At 43.6% G+C, this 22,951-nt stretch overlaps 2 protein-coding genes across 25 annotated transcripts in view; one reads left to right on the top strand and one right to left on the bottom strand.

Moving 5' to 3' along the window:
- LOC122575525 (erythroid differentiation-related factor 1) overlaps positions 1–22,951 on the top strand; it is an 89,653-nt gene that overhangs the window by 28,150 nt on the left and 38,552 nt on the right. The gene's annotated exons all lie outside the window — the stretch shown is intronic.
- Positions 1–22,951, bottom strand: part of LOC122575522 (myosin-10) — a 74,285-nt gene that overhangs the window by 21,394 nt on the left and 29,940 nt on the right. For 6 of the 19 annotated variants that reach the window (XM_043744552.1, XM_043744547.1, XM_043744545.1 and 3 more), the window contains exons 2-8: positions 15,454–15,530; positions 13,651–15,396; positions 5,790–5,984; positions 3,999–4,109; positions 3,049–3,138; positions 2,708–2,794; positions 1,165–1,263 (exon numbers count right to left, since the gene is read on the bottom strand). In XM_043744552.1, the coding sequence (XP_043600487.1) occupies positions 1,165–1,263; positions 2,708–2,794; positions 3,049–3,138; positions 3,999–4,109; positions 5,790–5,984; positions 13,651–15,396; positions 15,454–15,489 (2,364 nt within the window). In that variant the 5' untranslated portion in view covers positions 15,490–15,530. The remainder of the gene's footprint in view (positions 1–1,164; positions 1,264–2,707; positions 2,795–3,048; positions 3,139–3,998; positions 4,110–5,789; positions 5,985–13,650; positions 15,397–15,453; positions 15,531–22,951) is intronic. The other 13 variants (XM_043744565.1, XM_043744562.1, XM_043744563.1 and 10 more) reach the window with 8 other exon arrangements.

The raw sequence follows: 22,951 nt of genomic DNA, 5'->3' as shown, positions 1-22,951 counted from the left end.
GCTAACGTGACCGAATTGGCAGAGAAGCGCCTTAAAAGGTTGTCGGTCGCCAATTGGTCGATACAAAATCGTCGCCAACCGCTGCATCGCCAAAGAGAAAGAAAAGAGGACGAAGGAGAGAGAAGAAGAAAAGAAACGAGAGGGGCGAACCACGGAGACAGCTGGAATTGTTTCCCGGGCTTGAGCTTCGCTCGAATAGCCTTTCTTTTTGGCACGGACCCGGCCCGATGCTTTCTCCGACACGACGCGAATACTTCCTTCTCATCTGTTCTCCAGCCGGATCTATGCAAATTGAAATTTCAAAGTTTCTCCGCCAATTTTGTCGATACGCACTGTTACGTAGTCGATAATCGTAAATTATTGAAAAAAAAGAAAAGAAAAGACGATAGAAATCGATGAAAAAATTAAAAAATAGGCTGCTTCGTGCTCGTTAAAAAAAAAAGAAAAAAAAGAAAGAGCGATAGAACGAGTTGGAACTGAGACGATTTCACTGAGTATGTGCAGCGGAGGCTACGATGCCAAGGAATTATGTCACTCGTCTCGAAATCCGTAACCGGATAACCGATAAACGACGGATACACGCGGCGAAAAACTCGTAAGACCTCGATTCTCGGCCATTGCTGGCTGCACAAAGTGGGGCAAATGAGTAGTAGGTTATTATCAAAGCCGGCCCTCCCTTAAATGGAGAGACAGCATTCGCGGTGTTACGGCGACCGACTGCACGGCAAAACGTCTCGGTATCTTCGACGACGGTGCGGCGCGGCGTACTCGAGCGAATCGCTCACGTGCACTCGGGAAATTCTTCGATCCATTCTTTGTGCACGTTGCTTATTTTTGGCACAGGACGACTATACGATGATCCTACGATAAAGTTATAATTACGAAATCGTAAAAAAGAAAATTAAACGTCGGACTGTAGCGACGTTATTCTTCGTACTCGTCGTATAGCGGCACATGAAAACATTTGAACGTTTATCGCAGAGGATTTTCATAGATCGAAAATTTTAACAATTGAAGATAATTGTTCTATAGATAATTGTACGCGATATCAGGTCGTTTTTCTACTTTTTCTCCTTTGTATTCTTTTTGTTCGACGAGAATAGCAAAGATGAAACATTCCAGCAGTCCCCGATGTCGTCCAACAGGTTCACGAAAGGTACTTACGAGGGCCTTGACCGACACCCCGGTGAAGACTAGCGCGTCTTTGGTGAACTTCGAGTAACCCTTCTCGCATACTCGCAGATCACCCAGCGACCTTGCTTTCTACGATCGTTGGGAGCGTCAATGGGAAGTCAGATTAGCAGCGAGTTGCGGATAGTTTCGCGGAGTGGCGAGCTTCGTGACCTTATTTATCTCGGAAAACCTTCTCGTCCGTGTATTTCCTAATTTTTATAAATTCAATCTCGAAACGTTATTACGCGACAGAGTTTTGCTTCGATATTGTCATCTTGTAACGATACCACCGCAACGTTATTTGCGGTGTTAACCAAACGATAACCTTCCTATTTTTCTCCTAACAAAACGTGTTATCGCATCTGTTCGACGTTATTGCATTCCGAAAGAGACACAAACGTACCGAGGCGAAGTGTCATCCACGATAACGATATGTTGCGAAAGTTTTTCAGGATTAAAGAGACAGAGAGGTTTTAACGAGCGTCACGAAGCTCGCACTCGTTATGCGATTAGTATGCTGTTACGATAATCAGGATAAATTATTTGTTTGTCGTTCGGTTAATCCTATTGCCACACATCGTGAAGCGAAATAACGGAAGTTCGAAGTAGCTCATGCAGTAATAACTGTTAATAGGGCTGTCATTCTTCTGTCGTACCACGAAACATCGAATGCCGAGCAACATGCTCGCGAACAACTCCAATTAGCTCGAGAGCGAATTGAATCGATTCAACGTTTCTACTTTTCCATCGACGCGGCCAGCCAAAAAAAAAAGAACTCAAAAATAGGGACTTATGCTATATGGCGATTTTTCAGGGAAGACAGAAAAAAAAAAACATGAAGAACTTTGCCGATCTATCGTTGCGAAATTGACCATGGGTTCTCGTTACATGCTCGTTAACCCTCGACTACGAAGGTTCTTCTCTCGGATACCGAATCATCTTTCCAAATTACCCACACCATCTCGTTCAGGTTAGCCTTCCGTCGTTCCGTTAGTCAAAGGTTAACAAAGCGAAGGAAAAACCTGACAAGTGGCAACGGGTTATTTTCCATACGTGCCGCGAATATTTTTAGGCAATTAGAGTCTATGTGTCGAGGGTTAAAGCTGGTCTCTTCCAAGTGCATTACTTAAGGGAGTAGTTCACACAGAATACGCGAGATAATACGCGAAGCGAGTCGAAAATTTATTTGAAATTGTTCATCGCGCATATCGAATTCGATTTAGTTTGCGACTATTAGATATAGTTTGGGAATATTTACGCATTCGTGAGAATTTCGATCGATGTAATATTTAATTGTCTGTGGTATTCAACAGATTCTACGATTTCCTACGTAGATGCCACCGTCTTAATTCTGTAAATGAAATTTGCATAGGAATTTGCGCGATTAATATCCGCGATCTAACTGTAATTTCCACCCGACAGGGATGAACTACCCTCTTAAAATAGTTGCTTACGGATCAATTATAACATCTTAACTAGAAATAACGAAAATTGAAACGCGAAAGTGGGTGGCAAGATGATAAAATATACAAACCTCTTCGGTGTCCATGGCGTGATTGGTTTTCCCGTACGCAGTCTGATCGCCGTCGCTCATGTTCGAGATGTCGCCAAAGCTACGACACTGTTAGTGACAAAATAACAACTGACAAAGTGTAATTCGACAGCCATTAAAGCGGTTTTCTTTTGTCGTTTCAGCCGCGCGAACAAGCGTTCGTTATATAAAAAAACGGTCGTTAAAAGAGTGACAACGAGTAAATCTGATAAATGACACTAATTGTCAATCACGCGACATAAAATAGTCGATTAGAAGATACGTACGAAAAATTAGAAAGACTAAAAGTAAGTGGCTTAATTATGGTTTTTTTCCATACTTACCAACTGTTTGATCGACACGCCAGTCGCGATCTTTTCCTTCGTACATCGATCTTGCTCGTTTCGAGTCGCCTCCGATACATAATTCTGTGTCTGCATGCACAAAATACAATGCACAGGGTACAAAGCTAATCACATGCGACTGGATATACGGTGATTCATAGTCTACTTGGGCTATTTCGATCGGACTTCTACTATCGTCATTGCAGAGAAACCTCGATATATCACGATACTCGTGGGTGATTACATCGTTACATTCGCTATACATGCAGGATAATTTACGAGTAACAATTTAACAAAGGAATTGATTAGCAATTTCTCTACCTCTGCTGTTTCTATATCAGAGAACGCCCGAAGCGTTCTCTTTGTACTTTTCGATAGGATCAATAAATCAATGGTACTATTATGCGAATAAATACTTATCGACAAATTTATACAAGATTAATCTTCGTTGCTCCTCGACTATATGTCGGCAATAAATTAACCTACGAATTTTCATATTTCAACTTTCTTAATTTGATCGACAGTTACGGTCTCTGTTTCTAAGACCGGTTCTAAAAACCGACGTTCTTCGTCGCTATACGTCGATCTCGATCTCGAACAAATCGTAAAAGTACCTCGTCGAGTTTACGGTTTTTCCACTTGGGACCGCGTTTCCTCGCTCGGACGATCACCGAACGAAGGAGAAAAAAAGATGCGAAGAAAGAGTGGACGCACGCGAGACGAATTCCTCTTTGGCCGGTCGCGTGAACGGGACACGCGAGCCACGTGGCGAATTTACGTCGATCGTGCCTCGTGTAACGGGCAACCACGGGCTGAATCGAATCCGATCACGAACGATTTACCGGATCGCGACCGACTGTGCGACGAGGAAAAATTGCAGCCACTTTACGCGATCGCGCGAAAAGTGTTTGAGACTACACGGTCTTAAGTTTCTGACCGACGAAACTTACCAGAGATTTCACGTTCACGTTCGATAGATCGTCTTCGTCGGAGAAATCAAGGGTTTCCGGATTCGTCTGCCGGGGACCGGGGTGCATGCTCGGCTCTTGCAAGTTAGAATTCTAACAAACAGACAAACACGCGCACACTGTACATGCAACATGGTTATACATGATCGTATCGTAGACAGAAACGATACAACGTATTTATTAGATTGCCCGAAAAGTTTTTTTCATTTCATAAGATGATAAAACAATTTCTGTTTTATATTATTTTATCGAATTAGGTATGATCTCTAGGTTCATCTCTAGGTTACATCTCTATTATTATGTTCGTACATAATTCAATAAACTGATATAAAACAAAAAACATTGTGCGCCTATTATTTCCTTATAAAACGAAAGAAACTTTTCGGACAACCTGATACTACTGCGATAAGTAGTTCAGATATTTGTAGATAGGTCAATTTTCCAAAGCGTAGCACCTTTCACGATTACGAATTAATTTTTACTAACGCGAGTATTGTTATTAAATCAAAATATAGCATATACACGTACGAATAATAACTACGATATATAAGTAACAAGATATAACGTATATACGGTGTGATATAAATTATTAGTCGGTCAAAGCTTTTATTTGAAATTACGTTATATCGTTTCCATCTGCTACACGTAGACGGTTAGAAGGATCAGGCTTGGCATTTCTATAAAGGAATACTTTGACTTTTCGAGCCTTAGCGCTTCGAAAATCCCCTTTCGGCATTCCATAGTTGGCGAAGTTCTCGTCAGCGTCGAGAACTATTGGAAAAAAATGCAGACTTTATCAGAAAGCAAAGAAGAGGCGGAACTTTAAATATCGATCTCCGGAAATGTTCAACTTCCGAGGAGCTTTCCTTTTAGAAGGAACTTCTACCGAAACTTCTTTCCAGACAGTCCATGTTCTTCGTCCGTGGACAACTAGCAAGTTGTTTTTCGACTTGAAGAAGAACTTTTCCGTGGACGAATCGAATTACTCAGAAACTTGCGACAAAAGGATACTGAAAAGGCTGCTCTTACGGGAAAATTCTTACCGAATGCTCGAAAAAGAAATTCGTCTCTTAAGAATGCCGTTGCTTGGAAAGATAGACCGATGTAAGCGAAAAATGTAAATGGAAAACGTAAATAGAAAACGTAAATGGAGAAGTAGAGGTACCGTTCTCGGCGTCGATTAAAGTGAAAAGCCTGGAAACTATTGCTCGGAATCGGAAGCATGCAAATAAGGATTAAACAGGCACTTCCGGTTTCTGCCAAGACCATCGTCTATCGACGTGGATGCTTCTTCGACGACGCTAATTAACACGACATAACGGTTCATGCACATCATGTGTTTCTACCGGGTATCTTCGTCAGTCGCGGGTTCCTCGATCTCGATTCGATCGTCTCGACATCCGGCTGGCACCTTTTCTTGTCCGCAGGAAGAACATGCTCGCGGGCGCACGACTCTTCTCGTTTGCGATTCGCGAACACAAGTTGTTAACAAAAAAAAGTGGTCGAGACGAATGAAAGAAACGAAATTCAATGGCCGAAATTCTATCGTTATTTGTTTTTCTCGTTTGCTACGTGAGAAATATAAAGTACGAGCGAGATATAAAACCGACTCGGTGATACACGACAACTGCTAGTTTATTGGATTGCCGGAAAAGTTCGCGCAGAGTTCGCGTTATAAATTTCTATCGAACGTTCACTCTTTTTTAACACTTTGTAGATGGCTGTACGGTGTTGCAGAAAATTTAAGGAACACGCTTCGGTGCGTTCACTCACCACAGAGATGTTCTCCTTTTCAAGCTCGTTCTTCTTGCTCTTTTTGGTCTTCTTTGTGCGAGGAGTGAGATTCGGCGAGGCATCGTTACCGGCGACGCCCTCGATCTTCTTCTTCTTCGTCTTGGTGCCAACCTTCGTGCCCGGCGAGGTCACCACGCTCGTGCTCGTTGTTATCGTTTCCTCTCGGCTTTCGCTCTGTGTTAACAGGCAAAAACAGATTTTTATTGCTTTATCCTTAGGGTTACCGATGAGATTCCTATTGGCTGCGTTCACAATCGTACGCGTATTGAAATTCATATCGAGATCTACGTCTGTATCCGTATTCGAGTAGAACGATCGTGTTAACTATAATAACTTCTTCTGCCTCTATCCACGCATCGTCTTGGTTTTCTCTTAATACGCGTCCTCCAGCGGATAAAAACCTCGCGTAATCTGTAATCTCGGCTAAATTAGAGGATGTCGCTCCAACAGTTCCCCTAATGATATCCTGCGTGTTCCTTCGTGCGTCTTCTATCGACGCGCATCCGGAGGGAGAAACTCGAAAGTTACGAAATATCGAAAGTAGTATCGTTAATAACGATGTTCCGACGATACTGATATATACTCGCACGGTAATTCGATCCTGTTATTCTTTCGAAAGTTTATAAATAAACGAATTTCTGATCAATAGTCGTAAACCGAGAAGCGATCGAGGAGCTTTTTTTCTAAAAAATCCAGTAAATTGCATCGGATTTTAATCGGTAGTCTGATGGCCTACTAATTTGCATAGCGGAAAAGCAACACCGAGGATAATTTCGAGGCTCGAAAAATAGCTAATCTTGGAAAGTGGATCGACCGTAAGTGTAACAGCACGCACATTCGTGGAAAACGCTTTCCTTCGATTTCAGATAGTTTATCGAGATCGACGATCGTATCGACGCTCCTGCCGATATCTCTGCAATTTTGAATATTATTACGAATCGTAACGAGGATATATGGAGATATATCGTGGTAGATTTGTTCCCGTAAAATTCTTAATGTATTCTCTTAGATGTATACGACGCGCAACAATGTGCGTTGCATCGCGATCAATGAGCAAACTGGTCGAGGAAGAGCGAATGCTCGAGTTAACTAGATATTAACGATCGGCTAGATACGAATCGCGCAACAGAGCGATTTTACTGTCTAACAAGCGAATCGTGAAACAGGTGCACATACCCTAGGAAACGCTAGAACTGGCAAATCTTCTCTGCGAGAAACATTCTGTAGAAACTCGTTGGAACGAAAAAATGGTTTCGTATGCGATTTGACGATACCTTGGTTGAGAAGAGATGTTAAAATTAACGTAACAACGCGGTAGGCGTATTAGAATCGGAACAAAGAATCGTCGGATAGTCATATTTTATCAGAAGCGGATCGCATTTGCATCTTAAAGTTTACGTTTACGCTTCGCGTTATTACGTGGCAAATATTCTTCTCTCGGGACGTACGCTTATCGAATAACGTAATTGAAATAGAGTGAACTCGATGGAAAGATTCTATAAACTGTGGCTGCCATAGTTTCGAAGATAAGTAAACGACACATTTACTAGCGTTTTAAATGCAACGCTGATCTTCTCACGGCGATTTGTGTTCGCGGTCGTTGTGTCTAATGAATTTCCGGTTCTCGCGCCCGTAGCTCGCCACTGTCCTCTCGGTAAATCGATAAGGAAATCGTCCGAGTCCAACCATGCAATTTACGAAGGCTACGTTTTATGGTGATTTTAAGGAACCTCGTTTTAATTGACACGACTGGCGGTACAGCAATTAAATCTCTGATAAATATTCATAGATGGAGCCGAGCGGATCAGATCAGAACGCGATCTAAAACAAGATGTTAGTAAACATCGCACACTTTCCACACGATTAACATCTGATGCGTAAGATTTGTCCGGCGTTCTCTTCTTCTGCTTTTTAAATCTACTATAAATCTTTTTTAAACAGATAATCGAATTCCGAATTGCCAATTAAAAGAAAGATATATAGGGGTATAATTTAACAACTTTTCAAACATCATGATTAATCGATTGATGCCGCTTGCAATGTTCCCACGGTTCCTTTTCATTGATCCTTTAATCAGAAAGACATAAAATCGCTTCAATTTTTATGAGAGAAAGATACGCCAACCGATTCTACGTTTAATAGTCTGTCGTATGTAGTTGTTTTTCTGTCGAACTGTCAGAACTGTCAGATTTAAATATGGCAATTCGCCCGCGAAGCGTTGCGTTTTACTTTCAAAAATGATATCAAAACAGATGGAGACTAATATTCGATACGAGACCAAGATAACAAATAAACACTGTTACGTATGCGAGATTAGTTAAAATTAAAATCATACGATCTGTTAGCCCCACTCAACGTACAAATTTCTTGCGATCATTTCTCCAACTGTTCGTTCCGATCCGATAAAATCTCTGTGAAATCTTCATCTTCTGTCTCGTCGAACTTCCCATAAATAATTCTTAAAGAGGCTGTAGCATCTCGATTTGCAAATTAAAAACGATCCAGGCTTGCGAAGAACTGGCCATATACAAATTCCTCGCGATAATACGCAAACCGTTCCTTCGAATCTCAATCTCGATCAACGCAGCGTTTAATCGCGCACGATTGTTAATTACGCGAACAGCGAAAGTAGCAAGGCGAACCTCGACGATTCCTTTTGCTCTGGTTGCCCCCGGTGAGCTTAATGAAGAGATCCCGACGTGAAATTAGTTACGACGATCGTGGCGCGTTCTCCGCTGCCCCGGTGATAACTTTATCGCGATCCTCTTATTAGACGACGCTGATCGACGTGATGCTTCGTTGCGAGCGTCGCTTCGACCCGACACACGTAATTACACGGTCACGTAACTCTCGTAAACCCGATTCCGTCGACGATTACGCGGTGTTCACGCCGAACGCAACCGCCAAAGATCTTTGGAAAATCGCGCGCCAACGTTTCCCGGACACTGACTATATCTCTTAATTAGCACTGTGATGACTGGTGACGATGCGGTAACGTCACGCGAGTGTTAATGTTTCATACATATATATAGAAATATAAATTGAAAGATCACGGGTGAAAAACATGATCGAATTTCTTGTCGTTTATGGGAAAGCAATTTTAACATTCGATACAGCGCGAAATAATTCCTCGTCGGAACTATCTCTACATTCAATTTTGAAAGTGCACGTAAAGTACGAAAATATTTTTATTAAGCAGGGAAATATTTTGCGACGACGAAGACATTGGATGTACCAAGTCGTTGAACGATCGAGTTACGTACGACGATGATGTAGAAAAGTGAAATGTATAATGTTGTATTCGCGACGATACGCTTAAATCTTCCTGCAGCTACGGGTTAATATCTTCCTCGTTTTCTCGAGGATCGAACGCCGAGAATAAAAATGGAAAAAAGGCGAGCCTCGCGTGATCGGCAAATTCGATGAATAATAAGATGGTCACGGTGAGCGGGAACAGCAACGGACTTTCGTAAACTTCGTGACTTTCTAATTCGGAGACTTCCGATTCACTTTCACAATTTTTGGTTGGAATCTTTCGATCCTCGGCCCCTTCCGATCGTCCCAGCACGCGATCATTCGACCAACACACCGGCTATTTTCTCGTTAAGAGTAGCGAAGATGCGAGGTAATTTTCAGAAGGAAAAGAACGTTCGCACGTACCGTGGAAAATCGTTGCTTCCTTCGCGCGAGTTTCTTTCACGCTGATCCTAATCTGCCTCACTTTCTCGCGACCACCGAGCAATTCAAATTCGTTCGATTTAGAAAGTAAAAGATAAACGTTCGTTAAACGAGCTTCAAAGATCACCACAAACACCAGTAGTAACAATTTCGATAATTTTTGTCGAAAACTTTGGAAAATTTCGAAGAAATCCAGCGATTCTTCCTGGACGAAGACCGGCTAGTCGCTGAGGACGACGACGCGCGTCTACCTTGGTAACGAGGTCGACGAAAGCTGACGGAAGAACCACAAGGAACAGACGAGAGGGAAGGAGAGAGTGCAAGGGAATGCAAAGAGAAGGGGAACGTGTTCGTGGAGCGTCCTGGGGCCGGGGCTCCCTTAGCGCTAGCTCGGGCAGACAGACATCGCGATACCGATCAGAAAAATTCTATGCAAACGGCAAACGTTCAGGAAGAGCGTGGTCGCGCCTGATAAAACAGTAACCGCGGGATAAATCACTCGAGGATGCAATTAAACCAACGATAGATCTCTCCTTTCGGTAACAAAAGTCCGGTTAAGTATTGGCAGATAGGATTTGTGCGAGGATCAAGCGTACTTTTTGCTACAACAAAATTCAAACAGATAAGAGAGACAGAAAAAGAATTCGTAATTGTAGGATGAGGAAATTGCAGGACTTCGAGTTGCGCTTAAATCGAGATTGAATTTACAAGAAGAGAATGTTGAAGATTGAAAAAGTTGAAAAAGACGAAGAGACAAAAAAGTAGATACGATTAGATGTTCTATTATACAGCTATATGTAACTATCTGAACAAGTTCCGCGCGTATTGGTCCGTGAATCGCCAGTTCTATCCGACGATAGATCGAATTTATGCGATAAGCAAAGGTAGTATAAAAAAACTCGAACAGACAAGAGAGACGCTTAAAAGATGTTAAAGAGATTGAAATAGACGAAGAGGTAGAAAAGTATAGCCAGTGATTTTCGTTGGATGACCTCGTAGCGAGTTGACCCAAGTCCTACCTGACCGAAGATCATCCTCGTGGAGATTCGCACCGAGGATCGAGACGTTTGAGTGATCGCTAGATCCACTACTCTAAAGCTGTCTGGCAACGTTTGGAAGAACCTGACCAGGTTCAGAAAACTCGGTGCTCTCCAAAGCGTGGACAGCGAGGAGGAAACCGTGGGGATACGTTGGATTTCCGCGATTGGCCGTTTCCACCGGACACGGGGAGACGGTTGGCCGCGTATGGGTGGCCAGGTGAAACACGAGGGGAGCAGACGGTGTTCAGAATAGCAGAACGAAAGGTAGCAAACCGATCCAACAGTAAACAGAGTCTCAGGATTGGCCGGCGGTTCTTCGTCCAAGATCGACCTCGATCTACTCTTCATCGTGTTTTCGATGTAACGCGTTCCTTTGGTTTTTTGAACGTCACTCGGCTACGTTTCACGCGTATCTACGCGTGTGTCTGTGTGTGTGTGTGGGGGAGTCGTTTCGTGACACGTGATCGAGGAAACCGGTATTCGAATAGCGATAACTGGAAACTTTGGTCGCCTGACATATAGGAAGTAAATCGTGATCTTGATCGAGTGTGGAAATTATGGAAGTTGTGCGTATGGAAAAGATCCGACCTTGGTAGCTCGGTGTCTGAGAGTGGCGACCTTGAAAGTTCAACGTACGAGAGTCGCGGTCTTTAAATTTCGATGTAGCAACTTTTAAGCGAAGATTTTCGTTTAAATTTAATTCGGACACTCGCAACGACGAATTATCGAAAGTTTGACGTTGCAAGATCCCAAAAAGTTACGCAGTAAATTTACCTTCGAAGATAACGTCGAAACGCTCGTTGTCCTAATTTAAGTACTCCAAGTTTGAAAGTTCAACGACGTTAAAAAAACTGAGATTTCTAAATTTCACCTTTAATACTATTCAACCGCCGAACATTTTCATCTAAATTCGATTTCAGAGTTTATTACGAGCTTCGAAATTTCGTGGCCACTGTCACGGAACTTTCACGCAGAAAATGAAAAAAGCTCTGCTTTCTAAAACTCGGTCGAAACATTTAACTGGAATTTGTCTGAATTCGATTTAAAAGTTTGTCACGGCCTCGATCTCGGTCGAGCTCGTTCCTAGCGGAATAGGTTACACGGCATGGGCGGTAGTCGTTGAACCGGCTGTCTGATAACTCGGTTTCGTAGCGTCGTCTTGATAAACGAGCGGATTGCTTCCGGTACGCGTTCATCTGTTCACGTGAAGCCCGTGAATTATCGTTGTCGCTTCTATTCGTGTCGTCGAGGTACATTCAACTCGTTGTTTCTCGTTCCACCAACACGCAACGTTATTTCCGGAGCCCTGCACTTGCTAATTAATTTCGGACATACAACGAGTTTGGTCGAAACACGGCTGTACGCTTTCTTCTTCGGTACAGTCGATGCTCTTTCGAAAGTAAAAGCCCCGATAATTTTTATCTCGCTGTTCGTAAAAGTGAATCGTAAAAGCGAAATTTATGTTTGCAAGGAAAAAATATCCTGATATTTCAGATCTAGTGAAAGTACTGTAGGTTTGTTGACAGTTTTCGTCCGAGGATCTAAAAATCAAATCTGAAAAGCCGATTCTGACCTATCTGCGAGTCAGTGAAACGCTAGATACGAATAAAATTACGCGACTTGACGAGGATAATCTCACAACTGAAAATGGGACTGTTTTTGAAAATAGTAAGCGATACCTACGAAGATACCCAGCTGTTGACGAGCGAATAGCAAGATGGAATTGTTATAATTATTCAGGGAAATTATTCTATTTAACTAGGATTACGTGTTACCAAATTCGTTGCACGACTGCTCGTCTTTACCAGGTAGGCCGCGAGTTTCGATACTTGTCAGGAACCTGATTTATGCCGCGTATCAAACGCGATTTAATTGCCGGCTCGTCGAGTTTCGGTTCGCGTTACCAGCTAGTCGTAATTCCGTTCATAGCCGTGAACTACATTCGTCCATACTCTCACTGGACCTCGTCGTGGAATAAAGGAGCGCAGGCTCGCGTGTCGTATTCTTCGCCGGTGTCAATGAAGAGAAATAAAGGAGAATGAAAGTGGTTACGCATCGTTGCTCCGTGTCAACGAGCCAATTAGGCCTTTGTTATTTAATTAAACGCGCCAACGTTTACGCTACAACGCCTTGTCGCTTCAACGTTTCCTTTTCATCTCTGTGCTTGTTTTTCCTTTAGTTTCCAGGAAAAAAGTAAAACAAAAAAGAAAAAAAAAGAATAAAGAAGTCAAGAGCGAAGAGTTTTATGGTGAATCGAACGGAACGTCAGCTTACCTGGTTAACGAGATTAATTATCACCGCCACGAAATACGCGTGGGAGCAGAAGCAACGGTGTAATTAGTGCCGCGGTGTACCGGCAGGAAAAGCGGAATGGCTCGTTTGCAAGAATTACTCAACACTCGGCAGGAACGCGAATAACACTGCCTCTTTGCAACGCGACGCGCTGGTACCATCGGTTCGCTGCGAAATAGCTTTGCCGGAAACAACGTAGTCGGCCAATTACTCTCAAGCTGTGTCTACCGATTTTCTACCTTAAATTCGACCTAATAGAATGCTCTTTCTCAACATTCCGCGTCATTTATCCGACGAAAAATGGCTAAATACCAATTACTCTCAATGCTGACCTTTTACTCGAAATTTAATCCAATTTTTACTTTTGCTAAAATTCTTCGCGTAAACTTATCGGCCACGTTATTTGGTCAGTGAAACACGACACACATCACTCAACGTCAAATAATAACAACGGAATCATTCCTTCTAATGTATTATATAATATAATATAGAAGATACCATTTAGTTGACGATAAAATCGCATAGATTTTTCAATATGAACCGGAAGAGTGTGTGCTACAAAGGTGAGAAAAATATTTGAAAAAAACATCTTTCTAAGCTTTATAGCGTAGCCACTGGAATTATATGAAACAAATTTCTGCAATCTCATCGTCGATTAAACAACATCCTTCGTACGAACGAGTACCAAGCGTTTTGTCAGAAAAGTTAGAAGGGTTGATAGAACTCTCAACGTTTCAAACTGTCAAGCGCGTCCTACCTTAATGTAGCTCGCTCTTACGTCTTAACAAAGGTCCGTGTGGTTGATTAGTCGCAAACGAAGCAACACTTACGTCACCCACGTTAGAAACGTCGCTGGTCTCGTCGTCGGGGGTTGCAAGAGGTGCGCGAGCCGGTGACTCGAGCTCGTGGTTCCGAAGTTGTTCCTCGTTGACTGGTTCCGCGTCGTTGTCGATCTCGAGGCACTGCGTCTCGGAGACTATCTTCACGCTGCTTTCGGATATCACCACTTCTGTTTTCTCGATGAAAGTGGGCTCCGATACGGACAGTTCGCTGGACGATTCCGTTATCGCGTTTTGTTCGTCCATGTTATCGTTTGTTTCCTCTTTCGTTTCTTCTTCCTTAATTCGCCCCTCCTCCTCCTCCTCCTCCTCCTCCTCTAGCAAATTCCCAATCGGAGGATCGATCTTTTCAATCGACAGGGTCTCGCGAGCCTGAATATCTTCTGGAAGATATTGGTCGCAATTTTCTTCGCTTAGCACTCGACGTTCCGTGTCCAGGAACTCCTGAGTACTAGCTGCATCTGCCGAGCTTTCCGAGTGACTCAATGTTACGTCGTCGAAGCTTCTGAACTGCATCGTCGGCGTGCCTCGGGCCTCTTCTTCCGATTCCTCGATCGGCTTCCCTGGAACGGATAGTTCCTCGACATCTTCGGGAATTTTCTCCTCCATCGAGGAAGAAGATTTATCGTTCGTCGATACCTTCGACTCCTCGTCCACTGAGAACTCTTCCACCGCCTCCCTTTCCTTGTCACGCTCAGTGTGTACAAGCTCGAAAGTATCAGCTAGTTTCTTACTCTCCAGTACGGTTTCTTTGGCGAATTCTTCGGTGGTACGAGGCTCTACGTCCTCCTGACATAAGGACTGATCGAATTTATCAGAAAACTGACCAGTTTGTCGATCCTCCGTATCGATCGTCTGCTCTGACCACGTGTCTATCGCGTCTCTGTTCCGCGAACAGCTCTCTTCCATCGTTACAGCGTCTTTCACGATATCTGCTTCCGTATATTCGAAGATCATGCCCTGAACCTCTTGCTCTTGTTGGTACTTGTCCACGTAACTCGTAGACACGATTGTGATTACCTGGTCCTGCTCGTATTCGTAAGATGACTCGAACGATTCCTGGGTCGTAGTCGTCACTTCCGATAGCCTCTCGGTGGCCTCCGTGGGTCGAAGGACGGGATAATTTGGACGCGGGTCTTCGTCGTCTTCGTTCTGTGGGAATTTGCCATCGTTGGACGTGTCACGCGCCAGCTGATCGATCTCACGAGTCGTTGTTTCTTCGACCAATATCGTGCTGCCAACTTCCGACTGCTCGTTGAACGCCTGTTCCTCCTCCACCTGATCCTCCTCCTCCTCCTCCTCGTCCCGAAAACCTGTGATCGGTTCTGGCTTCACGTTCTCCTCGTACGAAGAATTCGAGATTTTCGTCTCCGGCGACATGTGTCCATTTTGATAACTGTACGACTTGTCCATCAACTCGGAATGTTCCGTTTCCGCCACGATGAATTTCGCGTTTACGTCGAGGACGTCTTCCTCCTGATGTATATCCAAGACGATCCTCTTGACCGCTTCTGGCTCGTTCATCGTTTCTTGTTGCTCGTCCGACTCGATACCGGCCTCCTCTTCGGTGCTGGAGCAAATTCTCAAGGCTAGCTCGCTCTCGATTAATTCCTGAAGACTCTTGTCGTCGGTGTCCAACTCGTTACGCGTGTTGTTAGTCAGAATTAGGTCGTCCTCGTCGTCGTTGTTGTCACACAACGAGATTAGTTGCTTGTTACTCGCGGTTAGGTTATCCAACTGGATCAAACCGTTGTTAGATTGAACACTACACACCTCGCTCTTTTTGCTACTTACGACATTGATCGACTTCTTCGTCGCCACCTCCGCCATTATGGTGCGCTTTGATCGTCGGACAGTCGCACCGTGGACACCTGCAATCACAAAATTGTATTACGCCACGCATGTTTATACAAATTTGTAATTTCACAGAATTGATTACGAATTTGAAGAGAAGCAAAGATACACGTCATTTTTGTCCTTTATGAAATATCACACGTCGAATACGCACGCAGTGTTTTGTGGTGACTAGAAAAATTATTAAGCGCACCGTTACATTTCTCATAACATTTAATTAATTAATTAATTAATTAGCTCCGCGTATATTAAATTTTGTATCGTTTACTGGTACTTCCGTGCGACTGCGAGTATCGCGCGTAGAATCAATGGAAGATAAAGATACGTAGAAATATTTTCCGTAGCTACTGTACGCGGAAGAAATAGAGAACGAAATAAGGGGAGATCGCGAAGGAAATCGCGAGTGACCTGTGAACGCTGAATATGCCGGTCGAAGCAACCGGCAGCGGTGGTTTTATGGTTATGCGAAGGCAAAGCTTGCTTTAGTAGCCCCATAAAGTGAACGGCCGAAGAAACGCGTTCGTTGTTCGTCGACTTCACGACGGCACAACGAGTTCGACCTCGGTCAGGAAATTAACGACGAGAATTCGAGAGAAACTCCGCGCCCTCGCATCGTGACTCGCCATTGATTTACGCGACGTAAATAACAGATTAACGTTCTGTTTGGTAATTCGCGCGCTCTTTCCCGTCGAATTATCTCCTGTCTGTACAACTGGATAACCGATCGACGTTGCGCGGTTTCGTGCCTCCTTTGCGAGCCATTCGGAAGAAGGTCACTGGGTATTTCTGGACCAACGATTTTCCTGGTCTTATTCCAGGGACGACTAGGAAGAGAGATTCGTTTAATTCCACGACAGAGTAAGATTACACGACGATCGTTTTCATTTTGGACGCGAAAGCAGACGCGCCGTGCATATCTCTAAAAAATTGCGTCGTACGATGCCGCGGAAAAGTAACAAGACAAATTTCCTTTCTCGAAACAGTTACTCGAAATATCGTAATTACGAAAGGCCAAATTGATTTGTACACCTTTCCTCAAAGGCTGTGTTTTTGTTTATCATTCGTGTAATCGTTCTGAAGTAATCTCTTCCGGCACTGTGTATGATTTCTTGCGCGTTGGATCGTCCTTTAAAAGCCAGCGAAGGTTATTAATATATCCGTGGATTTGGATGTGTTCCCCTCGGTATAAACATTCGCGATCTGACGATTACGAAAATATGCGGGGGCAAACCGGAGATGGTAGGTCGTAGCAGAGAAGAGAAGGCACGCTCTATTCTTAGATTGCTCCGAATTCGGTGAACAACGAGATCCGCTGTCCTTCTGGGAGAGACGCCGCGTAATTCGCGCCACTCCGTACGACCGCAGGGATGCTAACCAAAGAGACCACTCCTCCCTTTGGCTTTAATTTCCGTGGTGTCCTCTCGGTGCGCGTGCATCGAAATTAACGGAAGATGCGGCCGTATGGAACTCAGGAAGCGGTTGCAGCGCTGCCGCGTTGTTGGCTGCCAAGTTGAATCCTCCTATTATTAGCTATTCCGTGCGTTCGCGTATTTATGCCATAGCGACCGAACGTATTTCGAAAATGAAATCTGAAACTGCTCAAGGATACCACGCTGGCTGCTTCCTGGAATCGTGTTGTTTTGCAAATTGAAAGATTTCTGCGAGCCATCGTGAAACAACAAATATCATACTGACCGCGTCAGTTTACTAGAGGTTTCGTTTTGTTGCATTTGAAGCTTCAAGTTTGAGATTTTCGCAAAAATTGATCCTAAAAGTAAATAACGCGCTAGATACCAGTAGAATTAGATCGCTGAAAGAAAAGGATCTTTTACAATTCAAAATATAATAGGACTGTTTCAGTCCTTTGTTAAATATCGCTAAACGATACGTACAAGTACTGTACAGCGAGCTATTTCCTAGGATAGTAAGTTACGTTCTCGAATTTTAAATCCATCTTGAAACGACGTTAGATCGTTGGTATTGGACGTATTGGTACACGTCAAAGTTATTAACACTTTAGTGACTTTATATCTACTAGATCATACTCGCAACAACTTTAGACGCTTCAAAGAATCATGTTCCACGAACATATCCTTGAACAGTATGACATATCCTTGAACACCGGTGAGAACGCACCTTTAAAGGCTCTGAAAGACTCTGTTTGCGTCACGTCTTCTTGTTGCACACGTTTCTAAATTCGTCACGTGCAGTTTATTCCGGGAGCATTTCGCGCAAAAATTTATAGCCACCGAAACGAGCGTTAATCGATGTTCTTTGGCTCGTTAATGTTGCCGTGGGTCAGGCTTGTGGTTGGAATTAGGAAGAATAAGACGCGCGTGCAGATACGGTAAATTATATCAACTACGAATTAGTCGAGTGTGATGATCGGGCTGGTTATAATGAAACAGCTTCTAAACGTCTTTTTAATAGCCACAATTATTATTCCGGTCGGTGGCTACGTCGCGTGGATGTTTTTAGCGAATCACGCAGCGAAACGACGCGGAACTATATGTATATTGATTTAAAGTGGTCGTTAAGGAATTCCTAACTGTCTCGTCCACCTCGATATATCGTATCATTGCGTGTATCGTTGCACGATTTTATCGATGCCGCACACGGCTCTGTATTTATAAGCAAATGTTTCAGTGCGATTCGCTTATACGAACGCGAACTCTTACTCGCTAAACGAAATTCGTAAATAGCGGACAGAATTAAATTAACTCTTGTTATACGATCAACTTATTCGTACGTGCGAACCTGCTTCTTCTTCGACAAATCCGTACAAATTCGCGCAATTTCTACCCCAGGGTACGATATATGTACTTTTAAGAAGTAAGAAGATAATCGTATTCGAGAGACTAGCAATGATTCGATAAAGTTGATTTACGTTCACCGATTAACGGATTAATTTTATCCTTTATTCCTACCGAGAAAACAATCCAAGCAAACTACCGTCAAAAATTGCTTGACAAATTCCAGCATATCGTGGCCCGAACCGAGCACGATTTATAAACAGAGAAAGAGAACGGTCGGGCTGACTCTAACATAAACTAAGTCGCGCCGCAGTAAAATTAGAAAGTGGTTCGAAGCGCGCATGCGCCCGTGCTTCGGCGTCCCTGTAGCGCGCATGCGCGTTCACCAGTTTTTCCATGCTCCACGGCACAACGTGATATTTAAAAGCGCGCAGAACGTTTTCAAGTCCGTGGTCGTCGTGCTTCTCAAATCTTTCGCGCGCTGTCTCTTTAATTCGATCTTTCTCCCTCTCCTCCACCTCCTCCTCCTCCTCCTCCTCCTCCTCCTTTTCTTCCTCTTCGTTTTCGTTTTCTCCTTCTAGGTTCGCTCGTATTCTCTTTCTTCCCTACCCTTTCTATCCGTTCGTCGATCTTTTTCTCCCGCTTTCTCGATCTCTTTCGCTCGATCCAGTCTCTTCTTTTCTCTCTCGTCCCTCTCGTTGGCCGGCGTTTCTCCGAGGTCGTTCTTCGGGTTCACGACCGGGACTATAGGAGATCCCTTCTCTCTTTCTCCCGGATCGTGGCTAACTCTCTCGTTTCAACCTATCCTCTATTTTTAGAATGACACACTACCGCGATTCAACGACGCTCGCACGCCACGAGACTCGCCGCCGCAGCCGGGAAATCCTCTGCCCAAAAGCGGTCGCGAACGAAAGCGACAGCGCCACTTTTCGTTTCGATTCACGCGACGTTCCCGTGCCGTTCCACCTTCGTCGATTCCTTTTCAACCACGTCCGCTGTGCACCATGATAAACCAGACTCGTTCGCGATGAAATCGTCGCGTCTATCTATGTTTCATAAACTCTACATCATCGAACTTCTAATCTACGAATTTCAGTAAATTAAAGTAAACTTTAAATACTACTAAGCAATGAATAATACCAAAAGCGAATAATTTTATGATCGTTAGTCTGCAGCAAACCGAAAGAGAAATAAAGAAGCAAACAAATATTCTAAAACTCTCTCTGTATTTTGATACTATTCGTTTTGCTTCGTATAGACTCACTCGCTTGATGCGAGTAAATTATTTTCTCTTTGTGTGAGAAGCGATTTACGAAAGGTTTCCCAGAGAATAAAATCCGAAGAAAATTGATGGCGACGTTCACGCAGCAAGGGCTGTTCTCCTTCGTTCCTTAGTCACGATTTCTTGAATTCAGAAAGGGAAGAGGTTTCCAGCGTCTCGTAATTAAACCACGACTTTACGACGATGATTCGCGAGACGGTGAGAGCACCGGAGCCCGTCCAAACGAAAGCGCAAGGTTCACCCGTAAATTGCAGTATCATGTAGTATTTGCACAATCATTCCGGACGCGTAGTACGTGCTGAAGCCAACGGCGAGTGAACGTACGCGAGGGTGTGCTTTTGTCTTTCGCTCGTGCACCCACTTGCACTGTTGCAACAGCCTCGATAATTGCGTCAATTTGCGTATCCTGTGCGTTTATCGATTTTCCACCGTGATATCATTTTCACCCAATTCGTGTTTATCCCTTTAGACTCGCGTAAGAATTTCTATTTTACAAAGTATCTGTTTTTTTACGAATTCCTAAACGTTTCCGTCTCGATGATGAAACGATCGCCGTATCGGTTATCCATTAAGAAATCTTCTGACGACAAAAGAATACAATTCGGTCGAGAGTGAAACAAAAGACGCGGCACAGTTCAATTTCTGATAAACGTGTGGACGCTATCAGGCAACTATCGTAATTACGGTAAAAGATAAAGAAAATATTATTCGAAGAAAGATCGGCAAACGAGGTCCGATTAAGGCGTGTTAATCGTGGAATTTATGTAACGCGAATTGATGTGACAAGTGAAAGGGATCGATTACCGGTGTCGTCGAATAACCGTGCGTCGTTCCATGGGTTATAACCGCACATGGACCGCGCTCGAGACCGACAAAGACGTAATCGATAATGGAAACTTTGCTTCCTCGATTCGCGTCCACGCCTCTTGTCCACGATCTCGATAGATTCCCTTCTTCTGTATTTCTGAAACTATCGGTCGAAATAGAATCGTACGATAGTTCGGGTCGAGGACCACGTAAATCTCTTTCCGGGTATTACACCAAATTCGAATCGAATCGTTGCAATTCCGGACGAGACAGCGGGGCGCTCGTAAGTCCTCGACGGATATACACTGGTGAAATTGTTGCGCCATGACCGGTCTATTGACCCTAAATGATGGTTTATAGTGTTCGGGAATATAGCCAATTGAAATCTCTCTGTACGGTTGCTTTCAGGAATAGTAGACCTAGTTGGTTAATGTCAGGCATTAATCAACGTCGAATCTTTTAGAGCTAGGATTGAAATGATCGGATTCGTGCATTCTTGGGGAAGATTAGATTCTAAACAACGTAAGTGGCTGGTAAATGTAACGAGGTTCGATCGAGCCTGATCGAATGCCTCCGCTGCAATTCGTAATACTTTTTGTATTGTATAATACTTGAAAATCGAACGAAGTGATATGTCTGAGATAGAATCGTTAACAAACGTATGGAATTTTAAAATCGATCTTCCATGAAAGACATCGAACGTAATTTATCAAACATCTGTGCTTCGTATATGCGATTATTTGGAAAAGAACGATTGGCGCTCCTCGTCATCGAAAAGCTAAGGTTAGCAAAACAGATTTTTCATTTGCGAGAGGAAAAAGGAGAAAAGAATTGGTCGGAAAATAAAGGAAAATACTGGGAACGGGAGTCTCGAGGTTTATCCGGAAGTTGCGGCGGCGCACGCACGCAAGCGTACACGCAAAGAATCTTCCGCGTGCGTGCGTGCGTGCGCGCGGGCGTCTGTTGCACGTTTTCACTGCAACCCGAGTTGCTGAAGGCGCGGCCCGATCTGTCGCGGTGTCCCCTTACAGATTTCTATGCAACTATAATTAGGTAACTGACACCAGTCCCCGTAGGAATCCCTGTTAGCTGCGAAGCTATGCCGGCGCGGAAAGTGGCGCGAATATTTTCGGCGCGAGGAAAGCCGAAATTAAACGCGGCGTCGTACTTTTACAAGCGCGCTCACAGCTCGTATACTTAACCGGTGTTACTCACGGGTGCTTCCTCCTCTCCTCTATTCTCCTAGTAGTTACGCTTTGTTCCTGTCTTATTCTTTTCTCCTGGCCAGCCAGAGAGATGTTTCTTCGTTTTACGCTCGCGCGAACCAGAGGTCACGCCTATCTTTCTGTCACTGATGGCCTCCACTCTTTCCTGTGCCGTTTCAACGAATCTTTCTTCCAACTCTTCTTCCACACACGATCGTTAAAATCGATTTGTCACGGTACGAACCATTCAGACAGCCACGTTGATTAAGAAATTAGAAAGTGGAGCGGTTACGATGTTGGAATTATTATTTATATTTACTAAATTTACCCTCCTATTTACTATTATTTATATCGCGTATTTTAAGAAATAAATATCAATCGCATACTTGGATAGGGAAATTGAACAAAATTTCAGATTTACGAAAAGTCGATCGACTTGACTTGCATCTACTAAAATATGGAAGTCATGGTTGACGTTTTATTTACACCGCGATAATCGATTAAAGTGGAACTCTGCTGCACACTCGTTCCGCGTGTGGCTAAAATTAATTCTTCATTGTGAGGATCGATGACTAACAAGGTACAGTCTTTCTCTTTTCTCCTTTTACGATTGCAAAATCTCGAATATATAAGATAATATAATGAGCAACGAACAACCGTATTGATCGCTTACAATTTTGATTTAAGGTCAATAGAAATGCGCGGAGGTGACAGAGAAATTAAAAATGTAACGTCGCAATGTTGATGCAATAATATTTCACCAGCGATGCGTTAATAATATCAAGATGAAACGTGGAATCCGTGGATAATAAAACGAATGATTTCATAGTTATTTACACCTGTCGTCGAGTGATGTTTATTCGAGCGCGTGCATGGAAAATATGGTCGTTTACATTCCTGCGCCATTTTTACCACGACCCTAAGCGTTTCTTCATTCTTCAAATACTTGACTCAACGCCAAACGGTTTTCGTTAGTCCCACTGCTGTGCCGTGCGAGCTTTCCATTGGTTTTATATAAATCTGGGCGCAGGTTGCGCTTCCTCTCGCCCCTTCGAATAATTAATTTGTTCCTTTGCAACGCGAACAAAGTTCCAGCGACGAATCGGCAACGAGAAAATGACACTTGTTATCGAAACGCGCGTATCTTTCATTCGATAGTTGTTAGACAAATCTTGAATATGTTCGCTGGTGATATTTTATCGATGACATAGTATCGAGTGAAAATGAGAAAGAACGTGAGAAGCGAAGGAAACGCGCGATAGAAAACATCGAACCGATGGAAATGTGCCAAAGAGCGTGGTTTCAAAGGCACCATTTGTCATCCTTGTAAGCCGCAGGAAAGTGACTCTTTCCATCTGTTTCCCTCGGGCAAATGTCATTCGAAACCCGTA

Source organism: Bombus pyrosoma, linkage group LG15, assembly GCF_014825855.1.
Source record: "Bombus pyrosoma isolate SC7728 linkage group LG15, ASM1482585v1, whole genome shotgun sequence".
In the NCBI taxonomy this organism is placed as follows: domain Eukaryota; kingdom Metazoa; phylum Arthropoda; class Insecta; order Hymenoptera; family Apidae; genus Bombus; species Bombus pyrosoma.
Note: the sequence above shows the minus strand (reverse complement) of the source record. Positions and strands in the feature narration are given on the sequence as shown.